The sequence below is a fragment of the Austrofundulus limnaeus genome, unplaced genomic scaffold (genome assembly GCF_001266775.1).
Source record: "Austrofundulus limnaeus strain Quisiro unplaced genomic scaffold, Austrofundulus_limnaeus-1.0 Scaffold72, whole genome shotgun sequence".
Classification (NCBI taxonomy): Eukaryota; Metazoa; Chordata; class Actinopteri; order Cyprinodontiformes; family Rivulidae; genus Austrofundulus; species Austrofundulus limnaeus.
In genome coordinates this window covers 1,698,834-1,700,673 of record NW_013952474.1, presented here as the reverse complement: position 1 = coordinate 1,700,673, position 1,840 = coordinate 1,698,834, and the positions used below count along the sequence as shown (strand labels likewise).

General features: G+C 39.7%; 1 protein-coding gene across 1 annotated transcript in view; it reads right to left on the bottom strand.

Moving 5' to 3' along the window:
- The window catches only part of LOC106519168 (gap junction alpha-3 protein), a 9,712-nt gene that overhangs the window by 4,063 nt on the left and 3,809 nt on the right, over nt 1-1,840 (bottom strand). Inside the window, exons 2-4 of the mRNA XM_014010722.1 lie at nt 1,533-1,589; nt 1,305-1,393; nt 182-741 (exon numbers count right to left, since the gene is read on the bottom strand). Of these exons, the coding sequence (XP_013866176.1) occupies nt 182-741; nt 1,305-1,373 (629 nt within the window). The 5' untranslated portion in view covers nt 1,374-1,393; nt 1,533-1,589. The remainder of the gene's footprint in view (nt 1-181; nt 742-1,304; nt 1,394-1,532; nt 1,590-1,840) is intronic.

Here is a 1,840-nt window from a genome sequence, read left to right as displayed (position 1 = left end):
TAACAAGGCTGCCCAAACTTTCGCACCCCACTGTATTTACTGGTCAGTCTACATTCCTACTCTCACTTCTGGAATGCTGGGTAGTGACCGAAAGAACGAGACCGAAGTGAGTTTTCTCTGCAGGGTAGCTGGACCCTCCCTTAGAGATAGGGTGAGTTCAGTTTTGGATTTTGTCTCTAACCTGGAGATGAAGCAGTCTACGGTGTTCGGGCAGGGCCAGCGGCGACACTTATACAGCGGCCTCAGGTGGAAGCCGTAGAGGAAGTACTGTCCCAATATGAAGCCCACTTCAAACAGCGTCTTGAAGATGATGTTGAAGATATAGGTTCTTAGTAACGCCCCGCGGATCCGGATCTTCCCATGCTCATCACGAATTGGGGGTTTTTCTTTCTTCCCACCTCTTCCTCCGCCATCGCCAATCCCATTGTGATACAAGGGGTCATAGTCCTCCAGGTGCTGTGCTGCCTTTCTGAGGTCTTCCTCCCTCTCCCGTCTCTTCTCCTCCATGCGGACAATGTGTAGCACATGGCCCAGGTAGATGAGGGTAGGTGTGGAGACAAAGATGATCTGCAGCACCCAGAAGCGAATGTGAGAGATGGGGAAAGCCTCGTCATAGCAGACGTTCTCACAACCAGGCTGCTGTGTATTYCAGGTAAAGTCTGACTGCTCGTCACCCCAAACCTCCTCGGCTGCTGTACCCAGAACCAGGATGCGGAAAATAAAAAGGACAGTGAGCCAAACCTGGAAAGGAAAAGGATAAAAAAAAAAGCAAAACAGCAGTTTTAGATAAAACTTTTTCATGAACTGAAAGAAGTTTTCAGACAACAYATAAACAGGGCCTTGTTTAAAGCCACATGAATTTTAGTATCATACTGTATCGTCGTGTATTTTATTGTATCATTTTATATTGATTTGTATGACTACATATTGAATCGTATCATATCATACTGTATCATATTGAATCATATTGTGTTGTATTGTATTGTAATGAATGCACTGTATCATATTGCACTGTACTGTACAGTATTGTTCTGTATTGCAATAAACTGCATTGAATTATATTGTTTTGTATTAAACAGTAATCTTATCTGTTGCATTGTGTTAACTTAAATTGTATTGTAAATTATTTATCTGATCATCAGTTTACATTGAGACCTCATGAGGAACTTAAAGGAATTAGATTTCCACACTTTTGTTTACTAAACCTCTTTCTTTAGTAACCTATGCACAAAATATTTTGGTGTCAGTGTGAGTGAGGACATTGTGCAGAAAGTTTTACTATATTGTTGTTTATTTGGAGTCACCTTTCCAATAACAGTTGAGTGTTCCTGAGCATTTTCCAGCAACCGCCCCAAAAAGCTCCAGTCACCCATTTTTCACTCAGTTTTCTAACCTGAAAATGAGGAGAAAGAGACAGGAGAGTTCAGTGAACAGAACAGAACTTGTTAAACTAACCACAAAAGCAAGAAGACATCCGTAAACATCTAAGATAAGTTTGGATTGTGGCATAAAAAATTAGGAACTTTACTTACTAAAATATGGTTGATAGTAATAAATCCATCAACAACAGTTCAGAAGAAAATATCCATCTGTAAGAAAGAGATAAAATGCATTTTTAGGTCATTGTCAAATAACCCCAAACTAAATTATAATGTCTGCAAAACATAAAACACTGATCCTTTTGTACCAAAATATTACATGGCTCTCTCTTACCCCAAACTGGGTTTATGAGTTTATGTAAAGAACATTTTGGTTTTGAGCCAGTTCACTTGTGGAATCATTGACATTTATTGTGTATTTTTGTACATATTGTTATACACAGTACAGTGGAGAAGTGGTT